Genomic DNA, 24,562 nt, shown 5'->3' on the forward strand with positions numbered 1-24,562 from the left:
GGTTGTGTGTGAAAATCCCAGCAGATCAGCAGTTTTAGAAATACTCAGACCAGCCCGTCTGTCACCAACAACCATGCCACGTTCTGCCCTGGTTCACATTGATGGGATTTGGCATGCGATTTGTGTAACACCACACCGATTCCCAAAAGTAGTTTCTGTGCTAGTTTTGGCGATTTCAGGTGTGATTTCAATAGACCTCTGTGCAGGAACCCGCACAGATGTCTCTGAAATCGTCAGACTGACATGTGGGAATAAAATTGTATGGGTTCAGCTGAAGTCGTACGATTTCAATCCTGCAGCAGTGTGAATCCGGGCTCAAAGTCACTTAAATCCCCTTTCTTCCCCCTTCTGATACTTTGTTTTAACTTCAATTCATCTTCACCATGTCTAGATGCCTAAATGCATTGAGTTGCTGCCATGCAGTTGGCTGATTAGCAATTTGTGTTACCAAGCAATTGAACAGGTGTACCCAGGGCCATGGATGAGGAAGTACCACTGGTCCTTTTGTATGGGGCCAAGGCCAGCAGGGTGAATCGGATGTGGACAGGGAGGGTGGTCAGTGTGGCGGGGGGGGGGGGGCAATTACTGGAACCAATAATCCCATTGTATGGCTCTGTCTGCAGCAGCTGAATGCTTGCTTCTACACCTCTCCCTCCTGTTGGCTTTCAGCAGCTGCAGAGAGAGATTGGTTCCAGTAATTGCCCCAGAATCGATCACCCTCCATGTGCACCATACATTTACCCCTGCCGGCCAGGCCCCCCTGTGTGCCCCCCTACCCCAGTGCTGCTGGATTTCCTCCTCTCCCTCCCGCTGGCAGCTGCAAGCACACAATCCTTCAAGATGGAGAGTGGGGGAAGGGTCCACTAAATAAGTCATATTTACCAGCCCCTTTCTTTTCTGAATGAACACAGTAAGTGAATGGTACAAATCGCGCACTGTGTCCATTCATACCTGAAGCATTGGTTGTATGGGGCCCCGTGTCAGGTTGTCTGTATGAGGACCTGTGGGTTCTAACAGCAGCCCTGGGTGTACCTAATAAAGTGGCCGGTGAGTGTGTGTATACAGTATCTCACAAAATTAGTACACCCCTCACATTTTTGTAAATATTTTCTTCTATCTTTTCATGTGACAACACTGAAGAAATGACACTTGTCTACAATGTAAAGTAGTGAGTGTACAGCTTGTATAACAGTGTAAATTTCCTTTCCCCTCAAAATAACTCAACACACAGCCATTAATGTCTAAACCGCTGGCAACAAAAGTGAGTACACCCCTAAGTGAAAATGTCCAAATTGGGCCCAAAGTGTCAATATTTTGTGTGGCCGCCATTATTTTCCAGCACTGCCCTAACTCTCTTGGCATGGAGGTCACCAGAGCTTCACAGGTCGCCACTGGAGTCCTCTTCCCCTCCTCCATGATGACATCAGAGAGCTGGTGGATGTTGGAGATCTTGCGCTCCTCCACCTTCTGTTTGAGGATGTCCCACAGATGGTCAATAGGGTTTAGGTCTGGAGACATGCTTGGCCAGTCCTTCACCTTTACCCTCAGCTTCTTTAGCAAGGCAGTGGTGGTCTCGGAGCCGTGTTTGGGGTGGTTATCATGTTGGAATACTGCCCTGCGGTCCAGTCTCTGAAGGGAGGGGATCATGCTCTGCTTCAGAATGTCACAGTACATGTTGGCATTCATGGTCCCCTCAATGATCTGTAGCCCCCCAGTGCAGCACTCATGCAGCCCCAGACCATGACACTCCCACCACCATGCCTGACTGTAGACAAGACACACTTGTCTTTGTCCTCCTCACCTGGTTGCCCCCACACACGCTTCACACCATCTGACACCAAATATGTTTATCTTGGTCTCATCAGACCACAGGACATGGTTCCAGTAATCCATCTCCTTAGTCTGCTTGTCTTTAGAAAACTGTTTGCGGGCTTTCTTGTGCATCATCTTTAGAAGAGGCTTCCTTCTGGGACAACAGCCATGCATACCAATTTGATGCAGTGTGCGGCGTATGGTCTGAGCACTGACAGGCTGACCCCCCATCCCTACAACCTCTGCAGCAATGCTGGCAGCACTCATACGTCTATTTCCCAAAGACAACCTCTGGATATGACGCTGAGCACGTGACCTCAACTTCTTTGGTGGACCATGGCGAGGCCTATTCTGAGTTAAACCTGTCCTGTTATACATCCTGTCCTGTATGGTCTCGGTCATCGTGCTGCAGCTCAGTTTCAGGGTCTTGGCAATCTTCTTATAGCCTAGACCATCTTTATGTAGAGCAACAATTCTTTTTTTTCAGATCCTCAGAGAGTTCTTTGCCATGAGGCGCCATGTTGAACTTCCAGTGACCAGTATGAGAGAGTGAGAGCGATAACACCAAATTTAACACACCTGCTCCCCATTCACACCTGAGACCTTGTAACACTAACGAGTCACATGACACGGGGGGGAGGGAAAATGGCTAATTGGACCCAATTTGGACATTTTCACTTAGGGGTGTACTCACTTTTGTTGCCAGCGGTTTAGACATGAATGGCTGTGTGTTGAGTTATTTTGAGGGGACAGGAAATTTACACTGTTATACAAGCTGTACACTCACTACTTTACATTGTAGACAAGTGTCATTTCTTCAGTGTTGTCACATGAAAAGAGAGAAGAAAAGATTTACAGAAATGTGAGGGGTGTACTCAGGAGCAGGGAAGGGACTTGGAGTCCAGGGCTTCAAGGTGCACAGAGCATCACAATTTAGAATGTAGCCAATCACGGTGCAGTATCAGCAATGGGCTTGTTTCTATCAGAAACCTCTGGGCTGTAGAGCTGCCTGATCACCTTTTATATGACTCGTTGGGAGTTGATTTACTAAAACTGGAGAGTCCAGAATCTGGTGCAGCTCTGCATAGAAGCCAATCGGCTTCCAGGTTTTATTGCCAAAGCTTAACTGAACAAACTGAAGTTGGAAGCTGATTGGCCAGCAGGCACAGCCTGGCCGCATTCCTCTACAACCCTCCCCCCTCGGGGTGGTTTCCGGTGCTCTCTTGATCCAGGACTTGCCACCCCATCTAAATCTCTCTTGCAAAATAAGGGCAAGCCTTGATGAAGTGAGATATGTAGCTAACCCCCTAAAACGCGTTGGTGGTCAAATATTGACAGATCCGTTTAGTGTGACAAATAAAAAAAAAATTGTATCTTGACTGATTTCTTGTGCTGTGTGCTCTCATCCTATTACTCCATACGATGTGATTGCTATATCATGGTGATCACATGACCCCCCCCCCCCTTTTTTTTTTTCCTACATGGCCAAATATAATGCTAGATGTGAAACTGTCCCCCTGAGGATGCCCCTCCCGGGGGTCTGCACGGTGGCTGGACTTGCTGTGTGTGATAAGCATTGGATAGGTAGCAATGGCGAGGTGGCGGGATCACCGCTCGGCTTGTACACAGCAGAGAGTTCTCCGTAACGCGCTCACCGCTCTTCTGGTTTAGCGGAATCCATTATCCCTCTGCGACAGCCTCATCATGTTTATTACCGATCTGTGGCATTTGTCTTAATGACATGGCTGACATTTCCACCTGACACGTCCCCCGCGCCCTTATATCACCGCAGTAATAATCTCTCCGCCGTGCGCACTGCAGGAAATAAATGTATACATCCGTGTACCCTCGCTGTCATCGCATGTACGCTTCCCGCATATTCCACACCAGCAATCACATTTCCCTCCATGGTTATGAGATGTGAGTTCAGTTTGTCAGCATTCTGTAAAATAGGATTGTGGAGGTCACCCCACACCCCCACCCCCCCCGGGCATCATTCATCTAAATGGCCTTGTGGTGCTGGAGTCCTGGATTCACTTCCCACTGCAGATCGTGGTCCATTATCCCTGTATGAGTGTCATCCCACTACAGCACCGACTGGTACCATGTATACAGCGCTATGAAATATGTCAGAGCTATATAAATGTGTAATAGTGTGTGACTGTGCGGGAACATTAGAGTGTAAGCTCCCCTGGTACAGAGACTGATGTGATGTGACCGGCTCGGAGTTCTCTGTACAGCACTGCGGTATATGTCAGAGCTATATAAATGTATAATAATAATAGTGTGTGACTGTAGGAGGACATTAGAGTGTAAGTTCCTCTGGTACAGAGACTGATGTGACCAGCTCAGTGTTCTCTGTACAGCACTGCGGTATATGTCAGAGCTTTATAAATGTATAATAATAATAGTGTGTGACTGTGGGGGGAGGACACTAGAGTGTAAGCTCCTCTGATACAATGTGTGACTGTGGGGGGGGAGGACACTAGAGTGTATGCTCCTCTGGTACAATGTGTGACTGTGGGGGGGAGGACACTAGAGTGTAAGCTCCTCTGGTACAATGTGTGACTGTGGGGGGGAGGACACTAGAGTGTAAGCTCCTCTGGTACAATGTGTGACTGTGGGGGGGAGGACACTAGAGTGTAAGCTCCTCTGGTACAATGTGTGACTGTGGGGGGAAACTAGAGTGTAAGCTCCTCTGGTACAATGTGTGACTGTGGGGGGGGAGGACACTAGAGTGTAAGCTCCTCTGGTACAATGTGTGACTGTGGGGGGGAGGACACTAGAGTGTAAGCTCCTCTGATACAATGTGTGACTGTGGGGGGGAAACTAGAGTGTAAGCTCCTCTGATACAATGTGTGACTGTGGGGGGGGAGGACACTAGAGTGTATGCTCCTCTGGTACAATGTGTGACTGTGGGGGGGAGGACACTAGAGTGTAAGCTCCTCTGGTACAATGTGTGACTGTGGGGGGGAGGACACTAGAGTGTAAGCTCCTCTGGTACAATGTGTGACTGTGGGGGGGAGGACACTAGAGTGTAAGCTCCTCTGGTACAATGTGTGACTGTGGGGGGAAACTAGAGTGTAAGCTCCTCTGGTACAATGTGTGACTGTGGGGGGGGAGGACACTAGAGTGTAAGCTCCTCTGGTACAATGTGTGACTGTGGGGGGGAGGACACTAGAGTGTAAGCTCCTCTGATACAATGTGTGACTGTGGGGGGGAAACTAGAGTGTAAGCTCCTCTGATACAATGTGTGACTGTGGGGGGGGAGGACACTAGAGTGTATGCTCCTCTGGTACAATGTGTGACTGTGGGGGGGAGGACACTAGAGTGTAAGCTCCTCTGGTACAATGTGTGACTGTGGGGGGGAGGACACTAGAGTGTAGGCTCCTCTGGTACAATGTGTGACTGTGGGGGGGAGGACACTAGAGTGTAAGCTCCTCTGGTACAATGTGTGACTGTGGGGAGGACATTAGAGTGTAAGCTCCTCTGGTGCAGAGACTGATGTAGTAAGAATAAGATTAGCACAGGTCCACAACATTCTACAGTATATAATAAGTAGTCCTCTAAGTGTTTGTATACTCTACTGTGCAAATATACAAAGTAAAGTGCGAGGTATATACTGTATGTGGAAATCAGCAATGTGCATAAAAAATATATAAATTGTAACTAAATAATCCATTGATCCTAAATATGAAAATATTAATTTTAAGTGCAAAAAATCGATTATTTGGTGATCCAGTAATTAATATCGTGTCCCAAAAAAAAGTAAACAAAATTGAAAAATAAAATAAAATGTGTGAAATGTTCCTTTACTACGATGGCTCTCCAAGACAATTTTTACAAAAATCACCCAGTGTTTAAACCACAACATGAATCCTTCACCAATCACCAATAGGTCTGCTGTTGAGATTGTGAACCCTCCAATAAGCTCAATACTCCGAATGCTTCCTCGCTGTGTTCATCAATCAGAGACACCTCTCGCTATACGTTATACAGTGAGTGAGGAGAAAGAAGAAGAAACGCCTCCCAGAGAAGAAAAAAGTTCCAAGAGGTTTAAAAAAAAAAAAATCAATGCTATTACACTCACATGCTCCGAGTGCCCACCCAGCACTGAGGATAACCCGCTCAGCTCAAACAGTCCTTGTGCTCCGGTTGCGCCACACAGCACGGACACCAAACACCTACGCGCGATATCGTCCACATCCCTGTCCCACTCTACGCATGTTTCGTCCAATGATGTCCTCAGGGAGCGGCCCTCATTGGACGAAACGTGCTCCTCGCTTTTTTACATTGCTACATGTATTTCCGGACAGGGCAGATTCTCCGCTCATAGACTTCAGTGCGGTTCGGGTTCTATGTTCGGGGATCTCCAATTTTTTTCGATTGTTCAGTGAATTTCCAACAAACTGATCATTGCTCAAATTACACATTATCATTGGAGATGTAGGCGTCATAGGAGACACAGGGGTATGGGAGTCACTAAAGATGCTGGGGTCACTGAAGACACAGGGGAGCCAAGGTCACTAAAGGCACAGGAGAGCCGAGGTCACTGAAGGCACAGGAGAGCCGAGGTCACTGGAGGCACAGGAGAGCTGAGGTCACTGAAGGCACAGGAGAGCCAAGGTCACTGGAGACGCAGGAGAGCTGAGGTCATTGGAGACACAGGAGAACTGAGGTCACTGGAGGCAAAGAAGAGCTGAGGTCACTGGAGACATGGGATATGTCATTGGAGACACAGAAGAGCTAAGGTCACTGGACACAGGAGAGCTGAGATCACTAGAGACACAGGGTAGCTGAGGTCACTGGAGACGCAGGGGAGCTGAAGTCACTGGAGACGCAGGGGAGCTGAGGTCACTGGAGACGCAGGGGAGCTGAAGTCACTGGAGACGCAGGGGAGCTGAAGTCACTGGAGACGCAGGGGAGCTGAAGTCACTGGAGACGCAGGGGAGCTGAAGTCACTGGAGACGCAGGGGAGCTGAAGTCACTGGAGACGCAGGGGAGCTGAAGTCACTGGAGACGCAGGGGAGCTGAAGTCACTGGAGACGCAGGGGAGCTGAAGTCACTGGAGATGCAGGGGAGCTGAGGTCACTGGAGACGCAGGGGAGCTGAAGTCACTGGAGACGCAGGGGAGCTGAAGTCACTGGAGACGCAGGGGAGCTGAGGTCACTGGAGACGCAGGGGCGCTGAGGTCACTGGAGACACAGGGGAGCTGAGGTCACTGGAGACTCAGGGGAGCTGAGGTCACTGGAGACACAGGGGAGCTGAGGTCACTGGAGAAACAGGGGAGCTGAGGTCACTGGAGACACAGGGGCGCTGAGGTCACTGGAGACTCAGGGGAACTGAGGTCCATGGAGATGCAGGGGAGCTGAAGTTACTGGAGACGCAGGGGAGCTGAGGTCACTGGAGACGCAGGGGTGCTGAGGTCACTGGAGACGCAGGGGCGCTGAGGTCACTGGAGACACAGGGGCGCTGAGGTCACTGGAGACACAGGGGATCTGAGGTCACTGGAGACACAGGGGAGCTGAGGTCACTGGAGCTGAGGTCCCTAGAGACACAGGGGAGCTGAGGTCCCAGGAGACACAGGGGAGCTGAGGTCCCAGGAGACACAGGGGATTCTGAAGTCCCTGGAGACACAGGGCAGCTGAGGTCACTGGAGACACAGGGGAGCTGAGGACACTGGAGCTGAGGTCCCTAGAGACGCAGGGGGGCTGAAGTTACTGGAGACGCAGGGGCGCTGAAGTCACTGGAGATGCAGGGGAGCTGAGGTCACTGGAGACGCAGGGGAGCTGAAGTCACTGGAGACGCAGGGGAGCTGAAGTTACTGGAGATGCAGGGGAGCTGAAGTCACTGGAGACGCAGGGGCGCTGAGGTCACTGGAGACGCAGGGGCGCTGAGGTCACTGGAGACACAGGGGAGCTGAGGTCACTGGAGACTCAGGGGAGCTGAGGTCACTGGAGACACAGGGGAGCTGAGGTCACTGGAGAAACAGGGGAGCTGAGGTCACTGGAGACACAGGGGCGCTGAGGTCACTGGAGACTCAGGGGAACTGAGGTCCATGGAGATGCAGGGGAGCTGAGGTCACTGGAGACGCAGGGGAGCTGAGGTCACTGGAGACGCAGGGGCGCTGAGGTCACTGGAGACGCAGGGGCGCTGAGGTCACTGGAGACGCAGGGGCGCTGAGGTCACTGGAGACACAGGGGATCTGAGGTCACTGGAGACACAGGGGATCTGAGGTCACTGGAGACACAGGGGAGCTGAGGTCACTGGAGCTGAGGTCCCTAGAGACACAGGGGAGCTGAGGTCCCAGGAGACACAGGGGAGCTGAGGTCCCAGGAGACACAGGGGATTCTGAAGTCCCTGGAGACACAGGGCAGCTGAGGTCACTGGAGACACAGGGGAGCTGAGGACACTGGAGCTGAGGTCCCTAGAGACGCAGGGGCGCTGAAGTCACTGGAGACACAGGGGCACTGAGGTCACTGGAGACACAGGGGCGCTGAGGTCACTGGAGACACAGGGGCGCTGAGGTCACTGGAGACACAGGGGCGCTGAGGTCACTGGAGACACAGGGGAGCTGAGGTCACTGGAGACGCAGGGGAGCTGAGGTCACTGGAGACGCAGGGGAGCTGAGGTCACTGGAGCTGAGGTCCCTAGAGACACAGGGGAGCTGAGGTCACTGGAGACACAGGGGAGCTGAGGTCACTGAAGACACAGGGGAGCTGAGGACACTGGAGACACAGGGCAGTTGAGGACACTGGAGGCAAAAAAGTTACTGAAGACACCCAAGTAATTGGAGGTACAGGGGAGCTGAAGTCACTGGAGACGCAGGGGAGCTGAAGTCACTGGAGATGCAGGGGAGCTGAGGACACTGGAGCTGAGGTCCCTAGAGACGCAGGGGCGCTGAAGTCACTGGAGACACAGGGGCACTGAGGTCACTGGAGACACAGGGGCGCTGAGGTCACTGGAGACACAGGGGCGCTGAGGTCACTGGAGACACAGGGGAGCTGAGGTCACTGGAGACGCAGGGGAGCTGAAGTCACTGGAGACGCAGGGGAGCTGAAGTCACTGGAGACGCAGGGGAGCTGAGGTCACTGGAGACGCAGGGGTGCTGAGGTCACTGGAGACGCAGGGGCGCTGAGGTCACTGGAGACACAGGGGCGCTGAGGTCACTGGAGACACAAGGGGCGCTGAGGTCACTGGAGACACAGGGGATCTGAGGTCACTGGAGACACAGGGGAGCTGAGGTCACTGGAGCTGAGGTCCCTAGAGACACAGGGGAGCTGAGGTCCCAGGAGACACAGGGGAGCTGAGGTCCCAGGAGACACAGGGGATTCTGAAGTCCCTGGAGACACAGGGCAGCTGAGGTCACTGGAGACACAGGGGAGCTGAGGACACTGGAGCTGAGGTCCCTAGAGACGCAGGGGGGCTGAAGTTACTGGAGACGCAGGGGCGCTGAAGTCACTGGAGATGCAGGGGAGCTGAGGTCACTGGAGACGCAGGGGAGCTGAAGTCACTGGAGACGCAGGGGAGCTGAAGTTACTGGAGATGCAGGGGAGCTGAAGTCACTGGAGACGCAGGGGCGCTGAGGTCACTGGAGACGCAGGGGCGCTGAGGTCACTGGAGACACAGGGGAGCTGAGGTCACTGGAGACTCAGGGGAGCTGAGGTCACTGGAGACACAGGGGAGCTGAGGTCACTGGAGAAACAGGGGAGCTGAGGTCACTGGAGACACAGGGGCGCTGAGGTCACTGGAGACTCAGGGGAACTGAGGTCCATGGAGATGCAGGGGAGCTGAGGTCACTGGAGACGCAGGGGAGCTGAGGTCACTGGAGACGCAGGGGCGCTGAGGTCACTGGAGACGCAGGGGCGCTGAGGTCACTGGAGACACAGGGGCGCTGAGGTCACTGGAGACACAGGGGATCTGAGGTCACTGGAGACACAGGGGATCTGAGGTCACTGGAGACACAGGGGAGCTGAGGTCACTGGAGCTGAGGTCCCTAGAGACACAGGGGAGCTGAGGTCCCAGGAGACACAGGGGAGCTGAGGTCCCAGGAGACACAGGGGATTCTGAAGTCCCTGGAGACACAGGGCAGCTGAGGTCACTGGAGACACAGGGGAGCTGAGGACACTGGAGCTGAGGTCCCTAGAGACGCAGGGGCGCTGAAGTCACTGGAGACACAGGGGCACTGAGGTCACTGGAGACACAGGGGCGCTGAGGTCACTGGAGACACAGGGGCGCTGAGGTCACTGGAGACACAGGGGCGCTGAGGTCACTGGAGACACAGGGGAGCTGAGGTCACTGGAGACGCAGGGGAGCTGAGGTCACTGGAGACGCAGGGGAGCTGAGGTCACTGGAGCTGAGGTCCCTAGAGACACAGGGGAGCTGAGGTCACTGGAGACACAGGGGAGCTGAGGTCACTGGAGACACAGGGGAGCTGAGGACACTGGAGACACAGGGCAGTTGAGGACACTGGAGGCAAAAAAGTTACTGAAGACACCCAAGTAATTGGAGGTACAGTTGGAATGGGGTCACTGGAGACACTGGAGAGCTGAGGTCACTGGAGACACAGAAGTAACTAGAGACTCGGTCTTTGGTGGTCATTGGTGTCACTAGAGTTCAAAGGGGGTCACAAAGTCTGGGGAGACACAAGCGCAGGAAGCACAATAAAGGGGTCTTAGGAATGCAGGGTTGTCAGGAATCACTAAGAATTCTGGAGTCACAGACAGGCATGGAGGTGAAGATCAGGGAGGCTCGGATTGGGCGAAGTGATGTGTTGGGTGAACACCAAGCTTTGCATTGCCTAGCCCTGTAATGAAGTACCTAAAGACCGATTAGCTGCAGTGCTGGCAGAACCCAGGATCCGGTGACCCCGCACTGGAGAGAGGACCCCACACAGTATCATCGTCAAAAATGAGTGCGACATGTGAAGGATCATCAAAACTAAACAAACAATAAGTAGACAAACAACAACTACAGTGGTGTGAAAAAGTGTTTGCCCCCTTCCTCATTTCCTGTTCCTTTGCATGTTTGTCACACTTAAGTGTTTCAGAACATCAAACCAATTTAAACAATAGTCAAGGACAACACAAGTAAACACAAAATGCAATTTGTAAATGAAGGTGTTTATTATTAAAGGTGAAAAAAAATCCAAACCATCATGGCCCTGTGTGAAAAAGTGATTGCCCCCTAAACCTAATAACTGGTTGGGCCACCCTTAGCAGCAACAACTGCAACCAAGCATTTGCGATAACGTGCAATGAGGCTTTTACAGCGTCTTGGAGGAATTTTGGCCCACTCATCTTTGCAGAATTGTCCTAATTCAGTTACATTAGAGGGTTTTCGAGCATGAACGGCCTTTTTAAGCTCATACCACAACATCTCAATAGGATTCAGGTCAGGACTTTGGCTAGCCCACTCCAAAGTCTTCATTTTGTTTTTCTTCAGCCATTCGGTGGTGGACTTGCTGGTGTGTTTAGGATCATTGGCCTGCTGCAGAACCCAAGTTCGTTTCAGCTTGAGTACACGAACAGATGGTCGGACATTCTCCTTCAGGATCTCTTGGTAGACAGCAGAATTCATAGTTCCTTTTATCACGGCAAGTCTTCCAGGTCCTGAAGCAGCAAAACAGCCCCAGACCATCACACTACCACCACCATATTTTACTGTTGGTATAATGTTCTTTTTATGAAATGCAGTGTTCCTTCTACGCCAGATATACTTGGACACACACCTTCCAAAGAGTTCCACTTTTGTCTCATCGGTCCACAGAATGTTGTCCCAAAAGTCTTGGGGATCATCAAGATGTGTTGTGGAGAAATTGAGATGAGCTTTGATGTTCTTTTTGCTCAGCAGTGGTTTTCTCCTTGGAACTCTGCCATGCAGGCCATTTTTGCCCAGTCTTTTCCTGATGGTGGAGGCATGAACGCTGACCTTAACTGAGGCAAGTGAGGCCTGCAGTTCCTTGGACGTTGTTGTGGGGTCTTTTGTGACCTCTTGGATGAGTCGTCGCTGCGCTCTTGGGGTAATTTTGGGCGGCCGGCCACTCCTGGGAAGGTTCACCACTGTTCCATGTCTTCGCCATTTGTGGATAATGGCTCTCACTGTGGTTCGCTGGATTCCCAAAGCTTTGGAAATGGCTTTATAACCCTTTCCAGACTGATAGATCTCAATTACTTTCTTTCTCAATTGTTCCTGAATTTCTTTGGGTCTCGGCATGATGTGTAGATTTAAGGATCTTCTGGTGGACCTTACTGTGTCAAGCAGCTCCTATTTAAGTGATGCCTTGATTGTGAACAGGTGTGGCAATAATCAGGCCTGGGTGTGGCTAGAGAAATTGAACTCAGGTGTGGACAACCACAGTTATAGTATGTTTTAACAAGGGGGGCAATCACTTTTTCACACAGGGCCATGATGGTTTGGATTTTTTTTCACCTTTAATAATAAACACCTTCATTTACAAATTGCATTTTGTGTTTACTTGTGTTGTCCTTGACTATTGTTTAAATTGGTTTGATGTTCCGAAACACTTAAGTGTGACAAACATGCAAAGGAACAGGAAATGAGGAAGGGGGCAAACACTTTTTCACACCACTGTATGCCTCCCACTGACACCAATGATGGGACACTATTTCTCCAACGGACACGAGTGATGGGCGCTATTCCTCCCACTGACAGTAATGATGGGGCACTATGCTTCCCACTGACAGTAATGATGGGGCACTATGCTTCCCACTGACAGTAATGATGGGGCACTATGCTTCCCACTGACACCAGTGATGGGGCACTATTCCTCCTCATACTGACTACAGAGGCTATCTAATTGTTTTACTTGTTTTACTAGAACTTCATCTGCTGTTGTCTATGCTGATTACTTTTGTTTTTTTTAGAGAGAAAGAGTCAAGTGGATAAAAAGAATAATACACTCCTGTTTTGCCCCCAGTGTTACCACAAACTTGGCATTCTTCTGGCAAGGGTTGGCTCTACCTTCAGTATTTTTGAGTAAATAAATGTAACTTTCAATAAAGCCCTGCAGGTGCAGCAGCTGGTTGATAAACGGCTATCTCTTCAGAATAACAAAAGATAGGAATCTGCAATAACGTTGGTTAAAAATCCCTGCAATGTACATAGATCACCCTCTCCTCCGGGTGATCTTTGTACATTGCAGGGATTTTAAAGTTATTGCAGATTCTATTATTATTATTGTTTATTATTATTGAAGATTTTAGCGTTAATGCAGATTCCTACCTTTTGTTATTCAGAAGAAATAGGTGTTTATCAACCAGCTGCTGCACCTGCAGGGCTTTAATGAAAGTGGCAAGGTCGGCATCCCTTTAGATGTAATTTCTTATTTGTAGTTTGTCACTATAAATTAAATTTTGTTGCAGGGGATGCCCAAAATCTGACTATCTTGTATCTTAGTGCAGACTTCTGGGAAAATCAGTTAGCAAATCGCACAAGCAGGAAATAACATTTCTGGGGGGGGGGGGGGGTCCTTACCTGGCTTGGTATTCCCCCATGTGGTATTCTCTCCCACCAGAGTATATTTGTATTTTTTTTTCAATGGTAATGATGGTTCTTCTTGTGTTCCAGATGCTGAGAGCGTGGAAAGGCCGCGGGTCCTCTGGCTCCTGTACTTCAATATGAGAGACTCCTCCGCGGTAGAGCGTCAATCCTACGTTGGGCTCCCCTCTAATGTGTTTGTCTGCAGCGGGCCGGACCCGTGCTTCGGATATGACCACGCCGTCCAGCAGGTGCGTAGATCTGCGATGAGCTCCTGGTAGTTGTCTTCTTCCTGAAGAGTTTTGACGGGTTGGGCAGTTCTCCTATATGTGGTCCATGATACCATCAGGTGATGACAAACTAAGACACAGCACTGCCAGAGGGATGCAACGCTATGACTCTTCCCTCCGGCATGCAGTCACAATTGAAGATCTGAAAAGAGATTTGTCGTAATGATTCTGTTCCTCCACGTTCCTTACGGCCTCCTCGTTCACCATATGTGTGGAAAGGCTTTGGGGCCATGGCCTGGCGTATAAATGCATTGGGTATAGGTCTGTGTGCCCTGCTGGTCATCGTACTACCGTATTTACAGTGCCGTGAAAAGTAATTGCCCCTGTAAACCTAATAACTGGTTGCGGCAACAACTTGCGATGCAGCGTTTGCGATAACTGGCAATAAGTCTTTCAAATTGTTGTTGAGGAATTTTGGTCCACGCTTCTATGCAGAATTGTTTTATTTCGGCCAAATTGGAGGGTTTTCCAGCATGATTGGCCACCTTGAAGGTCATGATACAGAATCTCAATCAGATTTAAGTCTGGACTTTGACTAGGCCACTCCAAAACCTTGATTTTGGTTGTTTTTTGAGCCAATCAGAGGTGGACGTGCTGGTGTGTTTCAGATCATTGTCCTGCTGCGTAACCCCAACGCGCTTGAGGTCAGGAACTGATGGCTGGACAGTCTCCTTCAGGCGATTCTGGTGGAGCGCCGAATTCATGGTTCCATCAATGATGGCAAGTTGTCCATCGCCAGACTACCACCATCACGTCTGACTGTTGGTATGATGTTTTTTTTTTATGCCAGATGTAACAGGACGCACACCTTCCAAAAAGTTTTGACTCCTCAGTCCACAGAATATTTGCCCAAAACTCTTGAGGATAATCAAGATTTTTTATTTTTTTTGCAAATGTGAGACAAGCCCTTTGTGTTCTTTTGGCCTTGGAACTCTCCCATGGACGCCATTTTTTTTCCCAGTCTCTTTCTTATTGTTGAATCATGAACACCGATCTTACCCGAGGCAAGTGAGGCCTGCAGTTCTTTTAGATGTTGTTCTGGGTTCTTTGATGACCTCCTGGATGAGTTGTCGTCGTGTTCTTGGAGTAATTTTGGTCAGCCGGCCACTCCTGGGAAGGTTCCCCACTGTTCCACGTGTTCTCCATTTTTGGATAATGGCTCTCACCATGGTTCGCTGAAGTCCCAAAGTCTTTGCCCTTGTACACACGGTCGGACATTCCGACAACAAAATCCGTTGGATTTTGTCGGAAACTTGTGTTGCATACACACGGTCGGACAAAGTTGTCCGATCGTACGTAACGTGGCAACGTTATTTTGTCACGACAGGACTACGTTGCGGCTAGTAGCCAATAGCTTTGGTCTAGGAATTTGATCTGAGCATGCGTGGCACTTTGTCCGATCGGAATTCTCTACACACAATCGGACAAAGTCCGATCGGATCACGTTGTCGGAAAGTTTTAGAGCCCAGCTCTAAAACTTTGTCGGTCGGATATTCCGACGGAAACAGTCCGATGGAGCCCACACACAGTCGGATTATCCGACAACACGGTCCGATCGGACATTTTACGTCAGAATGTCCGACCGTGTGTACAAGGGCTTAGAAATGGCTTTGTAACCCTTCCTAGACCGATGCATGTCAATGACTTTGTTTCTCATCTGTTCTTGAATTTCTTTAGATCGTGGTATGATGTGTTGCTTTTCTTTTAGAGTGCTTCACTTTGTCAGACGGCTTCTATTTAAGTAATTTCTTGATTCAACAGGTCTGGCAGTAATCAGGCCTGTGTTTAGCAAGTGAAATTTAACTCAGCTTTCCAAAAAAATGTGGTTAATCACACTTCATTCATGATTTAGCAAAGGTGGAGGGTCCCAAACACACCAGCAAGTCCACCTTGGAATGGCTCAAAAAAACAAACAAAATGAAGGTTTTTGGAGTGGCTTAGTCAAAATCCAGACTTAAATCTGATTGAGCTGCTGTGGCATGACCTTAAACTGGCAGTTCATGCTGGAAATCCCTCCAATGTGGCTGAATTAAAACCATTCTGGAAAAAAGAGTGGGCCATAGCGATGTGAAAGACTCATTGTCCATTATTGCAAACGCTTGATTGCAGTTGTTGCCAACAAGGGTGGTGCAACCCGTTATTAGGTTTAGGAGGGCAATTACTTTGAAGCCAGGAAGGTTTGGACAGCTTTTTTCCCTTAATAAAGGAAATCGTTAGTTAAAAACTGCATTTTGTATTTATTCAGGTTATCTTTGTATAATAATACAATTAGTTTGATAATCTGAATCATTTAAGTGTCACAAATATGCCTAAAATAAAAATAATTAAATAAAATAAAGAAAGAAAGAAGGGGTTTTTCACACCACAGAAGATCCTCTGCTAGTGAACTTCCGGCACCCTAACAGAAAGCATGAAATCAGGCCGAGACAGAAGTACAGTTAAATCACAAATGTTTAATAATAAAGGTAAAACGAACAAACATAGCCAAAGTTCAGTAACCGGAGTGGATAGTCAGCCAAGCCAGAAGTCAGGGATCAATGTAGTGGAACAGCAAGCAGGATCTGGAGCCAGAAGGGATGTCGGCAAAGCAAGTCTTGATCAGCATCGCAGGAGATAGTTTCTGTGATGTTGACCAAGGCAGAGATCCTCCGGACTGGACGGCTTAAGTAAGCAGGACTGACGAGCAGGATATCATCAACAGGTGAGTCACTGTGGAGCGATAGGAGCTGGCAATTAGCCGACAACTGAGCAACCAGCTCAGAGAAGGAAGGGCTGAGCCCAGCCCGGACAAACTATTCCATCCTTCTAACAGTAATAATCAGTTATATGTGACGTTTGCTAGTCTTCAGATCAATCTATGTGTCCATGTGGAGCCACTTGGATCCCTAGACCTAGGCAAGGCCAAAATTTGCTTCAAGTGGAACTTTATGATTAAACTTAAATGGGCTCCCCTGTACAGTGAGCCTCTCGTGTGCAGCAATCGGTAGAAATTCATCATTCATCCTCCACCCAAAACTCGCTCATCCGTGTCTTTATGGACCTTGCCACTAAGGAACTTGACTGGCCTGCACAGAGTCCTCGACCTCAACACATTTGGGATGAAGTAGAGTAGAGACTGCGAGCCAGGCCTTCTCGTCCCCACAAATTCACTTCTGGAAGAATGGTCAAACATTCCCATAGACACATCTCCTAAACCTTGTGGACGGCCTTCCCAGAAGAGTTGAAGCTGTTATAGCTGCAAAGGGCGGAGCCAACTCAATATTGAACCCTACGGACTAAGACTGGGATGCCATTAAAGTTCATGTGCGTGTGAAGGCAGGTGTCCCAATACTTTTGGCAATTTAGTGTATATATATATATACACCCAAATATTTATATAAAACGTAATGTTCTTATCTGAAAATACCCATTAAGATTATCTTATTTTGATAAAAATCCAGGAGCCATGCTGGGTACACACAGGAAGTTTTTTTTTTTCTTTTGTTCAACCAAGCGAGCTGAAAAAAAAAAAAAATCTACAAATTGCCGTACTAACGCATTTGATGTTAGTGCAGCGATCGCACTGCTGGGCTAAGGTGTTCTGACATAGTAACTGTGGCCCCCCAGCCCCCCCCCCCCCCCCCAAAACACGATTATCAGCGCTCACAGTGAGTTCTGATTGGTTGCTGGTTTTCTCAGCCTGCTCATCTCACGACCGGCTTCTGACATACAAGGGGCTGTTCAAACGCGGTAAAAGGTAAAACCGTTTTGGAGCATTTTTTATTTATTTTTTATCTATGTGTAGGACACGGCGTGTCCACAACTTCCCCACAACCACGAAAAGGCAATTTACCAGTTTGATGAGGAATGACGGACTGACGTTTTATGTATATGAGGAGCGATGCCGACAGATTTTCAGCCTCCCCTCTGCATCCTTTTATTTATGTATTTATTTCTTTTAGAACTAATATTTTTAAATCTAAATCTAGGAATAGTGGTGGAACCTTCTGCTATTGCATTACAAAATACGAGTAAATATGAGAAAAGATGACATATCACGTGACTATACAAACAATAGCGCCAAACCGAAGTGTATGAAATAAATATATTAATGTGAAATGGTGGGGGGGGGGGGGGGCCTGAAGTCAGAGTTCCACTTAACCACTTCAATACCCGGGGCACTTTCACCCCCGGCCAATTTTCAGCTTTCAGCGCTGTCGCATTTTGAATGACAGTTGCACAGTCATGCTACGCTGTACTCGTGTGACATTTACATTGTTATCATTTTTTGGGACAGAGAGCTTTCTTTTGGTGTTATTTATTCACCATTGGGGGTTTTTTTTTTTTTTTTTTGCTAAATAAAAAAAAGTCTAATTTTCTTAGTTTCTGTTATAAAATTTTGCAAATAAGTGCGCATAAGGAACTTTTTTGTATTATTTTTTTTTTTTTTAAAGGTCCAGTATTTTTTTTTTTTGGGCATTTTTTTTTGTGGCGGCCCATCCATAGGGGGCGCTTGGTCGCCACCCCCCTCCAAACAGCCACAAAAACAAAAATGTAAAAAAAAAATACTGGACCTGGGTGGTACTGATAATCTGCACTGATGGGTACTGATGTTGTGGCAGTGATGGGTAATGATGGGTACTGATAAGCTGCACTGATGAGGTGATACTGATGGGCACTGAAGAGGTGGCACTTATAACCTGCACTGATGGGTACTGTTTAGCTGCACTGCTAGGCCCTAATAAGCTGCACTGATGGGCACTGATAAGCTGCACTGATGGGTACTGATGTTGTGGCAGTGATGGGTAATGATGGGTACTGATAAGCTGCACTGATGAGGTGATACTGATGGGCACTGAAGAGGTGGCACTTATAACCTGCACTGATGGGTACTTTTGAGCTGCACTGCTAGGCCCTAATAAGCTGCACTGATGGGCACTGATAAGCTGCACTGATGGGCACTGATAAGCTGCACTGATGGGTACTGATAAGCTGCACTGATGGGTACTGATAAGCTGCGCTGATGGGCACTGATGGGTACTGATGTTGTGACACTGATGGGTAATGATGGGCACTGATAAGCTGCACTGATGGGTACTGATGTTGTGACACTGATGGGTAATGATGGGCACTGATAAGCTGCACTGATGGGTACTGATGTTGTGACACTGATGGGTAATGATGGGTACTGATAAGCTGCACTGATGGTGTGATACTGATGGGCACTGAAGAGGTGGCACTTATAACCTGCACTGATGGGCACTGTTTAGCTGCACTGATGGGCACAGATAAGCTGCACTGATGGGCACAGATAAGCTGCACTGATGGGCACTGATAAGCTGCACTGATGGGCACAGATAAGCTGCACTGATGGGCACTGATAAGCTGCACTGATGGGCACTGATAAGCTGCACTGATGGGCACTGATGAGGCTGCACTGATGGGGCCTGATGTGTGAGCAATGTACTCAGTGTGCTCTGTCAGATTGGCTCTCCTTTCCTCACATGCTGTGTCTGTTACGATTGATTGATGAGACTGTGGAAGTTTTATTACAAGCACAATTGCATTTGTGTAAATATCTGAGGTTTGCATGTTATATTTATTAAGTGTATCTCTGACTGCAGAGGTTCCCACCACTGTTTCACATTAATATATTTATGTTCTGCACTTTTCTTTGGAGCCATTGTTTGTATAGTCACTTAATATGTATTCTTACTCATATTTTGTAAAGCAATAGCAGAGGGTTCCACCACTATTCATATATTTATATGTAACGTGGTGCTGCACCTTATTTTGTGTACCTTATGTAGTGGTCGTGGGAACAGATTACATTGTCTCGCTGCACAGCTTTCTCTTAGGCCCCTTTCACACTGAGGCATTTTTCGGGAGGTTTTAAAACCGCCCCGCTAGCAGCCGAATACCGCCGCTAAAAATAGCACTTCTTTACCGCCGCTCCCGCCCCAGTGTGAAAGGGTCCTTATTGATTTAACCAGCAGTGCCTTTTAACATATAGATAGTAGCGCGGTGATAAATACACGTAACCTTTGTTCCATATTTATTTTGGGTGGGGTGTGTTTTGTGTTTTTCAGGCGGAGAACGCTTTCACCGCGATGTATCCATCAGAAGAGTTTTGTCCTCCGGCGCCCAACCCGGAAGATATCATTTACGATGGAGAGGGAGCTCAGCCAGACGCCTCGGAAGCCGTAGCGGCCGAGGAGTCCAAAGAAGAGACGCCGAATGAAAACGTAACCGAGGAACCGAAAACCGAATGACTCCACCTCAGCTGGATTCAAACCATCTCACAGCTCCAAAGGCTTCTGATCCTCCGCATATCCAACAAAGCCGAGCGCCACCAGATGTGTCCCCGCACAACGCCGTCTGTTTACCTGCAATGAATGTGTCTTTAATTATTCTGTGTATATGGCTGCAATAAATATGTTTTCATATCATTAAATCCCAATTTAATGCTTTTCCTAGAATTACTCCTGAGCCGAGAGAAACTGATACTGAGAATATCAGAAAGAGAATTAGTACCTGTCCATACATCCAGAATAAGAACAGATACCGAGAATTACACTCAGCATACAGGACAAAAGAAGTGGTACTGTGCAGAGTGTATATAGACCGTTATATTACTAGAGGGGTCACCAGCTGGAAGGAGGAGGTCCTAATCCCTCTATATAGACCGTTATATCATTAGAGGGATCACCAGCAGGAGGAAGGAGGTCCTGATTCCTTTATATAGTTCTTTATATCACTAGAGGGATCACCAGCAGGAGGAAGGAGGTCCTGATTCCTTTATATAGTTCTTTATATCACTAGAGGGATCACCAGGGGGGAAGGAGGTCCTATTTCCTCTATATAGTTCTTCATATCACTAGAAGGATCACCAGCAGGGGGAAAGGAGGTCCTGATTCCTCTTTATAGATCTTTATATCACTAGAGGGGTCACCAGCAGGAGGAAGGAGGTCCTGATTCCTCTATACAGATCTTTATTATCACAAGAGGGGTCACCAGCAGGAGGAAGGAGGTCCTGATTCCTCTATATAGACCTTTATATCACTAGAGGGGTCACCAGCTAGAGGAAGGAGGTCCCGGTCCCTCTATATAGGTCTTTATTATAACTAGAGGGGTCACCAGCTGGAGGAAGGAGGTCCCGGTCCCTCTATATAGGTCTTTATTATAACTAGAGGGGTCACCAGCTGGAGGAAGAAACTCCTGAATGCAATATATAGATCTTTATATCACTAGAGTGATCACCAGGAGGGGGAAAGGAGGTCCTGATTCCTCTATATAGATTCTTATATCACTAGAGTGATCACCAGGAGGGGGGAAGGAGGTCCCGATTCCTCTATATAGTTCTTTATATCACTAGAGGGATCACCAGCAGGAGGAAGGAGGTCCTGATTCCGCTATACGGATCTTCATATCACTAGAGGGGTCACCAGCATAAGGAAGGAGGTCCTGATTCCTCTGTATAGGTCTGTATTATCACAAGAGGGGTCATCAGCAGAAAGAAGGAGGTCCTGATTCCTCTATATAGATCATTATATCACTAGAGGGATCACCAGCAGGAGGAAGGAGGTCCTGATTCCTCTATACAGATCTTGATATCACTAGAGAGGTCACCAGCTGGGGGAAGGAGGTCCTGAGTCCTCTATATAGATCTTTATATCACTAGAGAGGTCACCAGCTGGGGGAAGGAGGTCCTGAGTCCTCTATATAGATCTTTATATTACTAGAGGAATCACCGGCAGGATGAAGGAGGTCCTGATTACCGTATATAGATGCATAAATCAATAGAGGCATCACAGGTAGGAGAAAGGAGATCCTGGTTCCTCTATGTAGATCTTTATATTACTAGAGGGGTCACTAGCAGCCCCTTCCCCCTTTAACTGACAATTGCGTGGTCGTGCGACGCTGTCCCCAAATAAAATGTATGTCCTTTTTTTTCCCACAAATCGAGAATTCTTTTGGTGGTATTTGATCGCCTCTACGGTTTTTATTTTTTTCGCTATAAACAAAAAAAGACCAACAATTTTGTGAAAAGGGGTCACCAGCAGAAGGAAGGAGGTCCTGATTACTCTATATACAGGTGCGTCCCCTAAAATTAGAATATCATCAAAAAGTTAATTTATTTCAGTAATTCAATTCAAAAAGTGAAACTCATATTATATAAATGCGTTAACACAGAGTGATATATTTCAAGCATTTCTTTCTTTGAATGATTATGGCTTACAGCTCGTAAAAACCCAAAATTCTTTATCTCCAAAAATTAGAATATCACATAAGACCATTGAAAAAAAGCATTTTTAATACATAAATGTTGGCTTAGTGAAAAGTCTGTCCATGTACAGTATAGTATGAACTCAGTACTTGGTCGGGGCTCCTTTTGCAAGAATTACGGCATCAATGCGTCATGTCATTGGGGCAATTAGCCGGTGGCACTGATGAGGTGTTATGGAAGCCCAGCTTGCTTTGATAGCGGCCTTCAGCTCGTCTGCATTGTTGGGTCTGGTGTCTCTCGTTTTCTTCTTGACAATACCCCACAGATTCTCTATGGCAGTGGTCATCAACTCTATCCTCAGGGCCCACTAACAGGCCAGGTTTGCAAGATAACTGAAACACATCACAGGTGATATCATTTGCTGCTCAGTGATTGCAGTATTCTAGTCTGCATCTCCCCCAAGGTAATACATAAAACCTGGCCTGTTAGTGGGCCCTGAGGACAGGGTTGGTGACAACTGCATCTATGGGGTTTAGGTCAGGCGAGTTTTCTAGCCAAGCAAGTATAGTGATACCATAATCATGTGACCAGGTATTGGTACTATTGGCAGTGTGGGCAGGTGCCAAGTCCTACTGGAAAATAAAATCAGCATCTCCATAAAGCAGAGGGAAGCATGAAGTGCTCTAGAATTCCCCGATAGAGGGCTGCGCTGACTTTGGACTTGATGAAAAACAGTGGACCAACACCAGCAGATGACACGGCTCCACAAATCATCACAGACTGGGGAAAAATTGCATTTCATTTGGAAATCAAAGTCCCAGAGTCTTGAGGAAGAACGTAGAGGCACAGAATCCAAGTTGCATGAGGTCCAGTGTGAAGTTTCCCCAGTCAGTGATGGTTTGAGGAGCCGCGTCATCTGCTGGTGTTGGTCCACTGTGTTTTATAAAGTCCAAAGTCAGCACAGTCCTCTACCAGGAGATTCTAGAGGAAGGAGGTCCTGATTTCTCAATATAGAGTTTATCACTAGAGGGGTCACCAGCAGGAGGAAGGAGGACCCGATTCCTCTATATAGATCTTTTATCACTAGAGGAGTCAGTCCAGATTTCTCTATATAGATCTTTATATCACTAGAGGGGTCTCCATCAGGAGGAAGGAGGTCCTGATTTCTCAATATAGAGTTTATCACTAGAGGGGTCACCAGCAGGAGGAAGGAGGACCCGATTCCTCTATATAAATCTTTTATCACTAGAGGAGTCAGTCCAGATTTCTCTATATAGATCTTTATATCACTAGAGGGGTCTCCATCAGGAGGAAGGAGGTCCTGATTTCTCAATATAGAGTTTATCACTAGAGGGGTCACCAGCAGGAGGAAGGAGGACCTGATTCCTCTATAGAGATCTTCATATCACTAGAGGAGTCTCCATCAGGAGGAAGGAGGACCCGATTCCTCTATATAAATCTTTTATCACTAGAGGAGTCAGTCCAGATTTCTCTATTTAGATCTTTATATCACTAGAGGGGTCTCCATCAGGAGGAAGGAGGTCCTGATTCCTCTATATGGATCTTTATATCACTAGAGAGGTCACCAGCTGGAGGAAGGAGGTCCTGATTCCTCTGTATAGGTCTGTATTATCACAAGAGGGGTCACCAGCAGAAAGAAGGAGGTCCTGGTTCCTCTATATAGACCGTTATATCACTAGAGGGATCACCAGCAGGATGATGAGGTCCTGATTACCGTATATAGATGCATAAATCAATAGAGGCATCACAGGTAGGAGAAAGGAGATCCTGGTTCCTCTATGTAGATCTTTATATTACTAGAGGGGTCACTAGCAGCCCCCTTCCCCCTTTAACTGACAATTGCGTGGTCGTGCGACACTGTCCCCAAATAAAATGACCTGATTCCTCTATAGAGATCTTCATGTCACTAGAGGGGTCTCCATCAAGAGGAAGGAGGACCTGATTCTTCTATATAGATTTTCATATCACTAGAGGGATCACCCATCAGGAGGAAGGAGGTCCTGATTCCTCTATAGAGATCTTCATATCACTAGAGGGGTCTCCATCAGGAGGAAGGAGGACCTGATTCCTCTATATCAGTGTTTCTCAATTCCAGTCCTCATGGCCCACTAACAGGTCATGTTTTCAGGTTTTCCATTATTTTGCACAGGTGATTTGATCAGTTTCATTGCCTTAGTAATTACCCCAGCTGTTTCATCTGAGGGAAATCCTGAAAACATGACCTGTTAGTGGGCCATGAGTACTGGAATTGAGAAACACTGCTCTATATAGATCTTCATATCACTAGAGGGGTCACCCATCAGGAGGAAGGGGGTCCCTATTCCTCTATATAAATCTTTTATCACTAGAGGAGTCAGTCCAGATTTCTCTATATAGATTTTCATATCACTAGAGGGGGTCTCCATCAGGAGGAAGGAGGTCGTGATTCCTCTAATATAGATCTTTATATCACTAGAGGGGGTCTCCATCAGGAGGAAGGAGGTCGTGATTCCTCTAATATAGATCTGTAGATCTGCCGAGACAGGCAACAAAAATGGCGATAAATCTGAGAAACTTCATGAACCTAATATGTCCAGTTTGGAGGAAAGAAGGAAAAGGATGGACATGACTGAAACCTTTAAATACATCAAGGGGGTGAATAAGATTCAGGGGGAGTGGCGGGATTTTCAATATGAAGCTCAGATCAAGAATATGGGGACATGACCTCAAGATAGCAGGAGAGAAGTTCAAAACG

General features: G+C 47.8%; 1 protein-coding gene across 1 annotated transcript in view; it reads left to right on the forward strand.

The window, feature by feature from the left end:
- Positions 1-20,040, forward strand: part of CHM (CHM Rab escort protein) — a gene marked incomplete at its 5' end in the record, with an annotated part of 133,285 nt that extends 113,245 nt beyond the window's left edge. Inside the window, 2 exon segments of the mRNA XM_077485253.1 lie at positions 13,402-13,562; positions 19,670-20,040. Coding sequence (XP_077341379.1) covers positions 13,402-13,562; positions 19,670-19,852 — 344 coding nt within the window.
- Positions 20,041-24,562: the final 4,522 nt, after the last annotated feature.

The sequence above is a fragment of the Lithobates pipiens genome, unplaced genomic scaffold (genome assembly GCF_037356315.1).
Source record: "Lithobates pipiens isolate NorthernLeopardFrog02 unplaced genomic scaffold, aLitPip1_a1.2 Scaffold_1, whole genome shotgun sequence".
NCBI classification, from domain to species: Eukaryota; Metazoa; Chordata; class Amphibia; order Anura; family Ranidae; genus Lithobates; species Lithobates pipiens.